General features: G+C 47.4%; 1 protein-coding gene across 1 annotated transcript; it reads left to right on the plus strand.

Moving 5' to 3' along the window:
* Positions 1-318: 318 nt before the first annotated feature.
* Pmar_PMAR014363 (chaperonin containing t-complex protein 1, theta subunit, tcpq, putative) lies at positions 319-1232 on the plus strand (the record flags this gene model as incomplete). Its single annotated transcript, XM_002781199.1, has 6 exons — positions 319-378; positions 430-533; positions 584-662; positions 715-837; positions 889-994; positions 1051-1232. Coding segments are annotated over 6 exons (654 nt in total), but the record flags the coding sequence as incomplete, so codon positions are not given.

The raw sequence follows: 1232 nt of genomic DNA on the forward strand, positions 1-1232 counted from the left end.
AAGTACCTGAACGATAACGATGATTTGGTTGCGTATACCCTAGGGGATGTCAGAAGCGTAGATCAGGTGAGGACGTGTAGGATGCGAGTTGCAACTATCAGTGGGGGAGAATATGCTTATAGTCAACTACTTCTGGGAAAATTTGGAAATTTATCGTTGGTTTTTGTACTCTTCCACTTGAATTCGTGTGTAAATTCTTATAATGCAGCGAGGAAACTCTTCAGCTCAGCTGAGGAGAGCAAAAATGTATTCCAACTACGGACTGAGCTGCATATAATAGGTTGATCAGATCGAGTTGTATAATATTTCAACTTTCAGATCAGTACTGCTATCAAGTCTGTTCTGGGCGCAAAACAGTACGGGCTCGAGGACACTCTGGTGAGGATTGGGCACCCGTTTGTATACGATTTCTCACTTACTCTAATTCAGACTCGTCTTGTCGCTTCTGCGTGTTGCTCGGTGATGCCTGAGGACCCTAAGAAATTCGACATCGACAACATTAGGGTGGCCAAGTTGCCTGGTTGTGGCAACATGTGAGTCGTTTTCTGCCCAACTTCCCCTTTTCCCATTCGTTTACTGGCAGTCATAATTCTTACGTTGTGGACGGGATGGTCACTACCAGAGACACGATGGGCATCGAAAAGCACAAGAAGAACTGCAAGGTGATTGCACTTGTCCTTGTGGTCGGCGCTGGAGGAGCCTGAGAATGTTCAGGTAGCCGTCTACGGCTGCGGCCTCGAGATGACCGGCACTGAGACGCAAGGGACGGTACTGCTAGAGTCGGGCAAACAGCTGATGGATTTTGCTAAGGGGGAGGAGAAAAAAATGGAGGAATTCGTATGGAAGCTCATTTTGAGCTCGTAAGCGAGTGAAGCTATATCTGTGTAGGTTCTTAGTTTGGTTGACGCTGGTGTTGAGGCCGTGATTGTGGGAGGCTCTATTCAGGATATTGCTCTCCATTTCCTGAACAAACATCATATCCTAGCCATCAAATGTAGGCTCATCTCGAGGGAATCAGCATCACCAGTTCATTATTATTATCATCATCAGGCACGTCTAAATTCGAGATGCGTCGTCTTTGCCGGACTCTTGGTGCTACGGGTATCGTTCGGCTCGGTGCCCCCCTGCCTGATGAGCTAGGTTATGCTGAGAGCATTGATGTTGAGGAGATCTCGAGTGCCAAGGTATGCTTGCGAGATCTCTTCCCCTTTGCTTATCCTGTTGTCAGGTGA

This window comes from Perkinsus marinus, assembly GCF_000006405.1.
Source record: "Perkinsus marinus ATCC 50983 genomic scaffold scf_1104296943414, whole genome shotgun sequence".
NCBI lineage: Eukaryota > Perkinsozoa > Perkinsida > Perkinsidae > Perkinsus > Perkinsus marinus.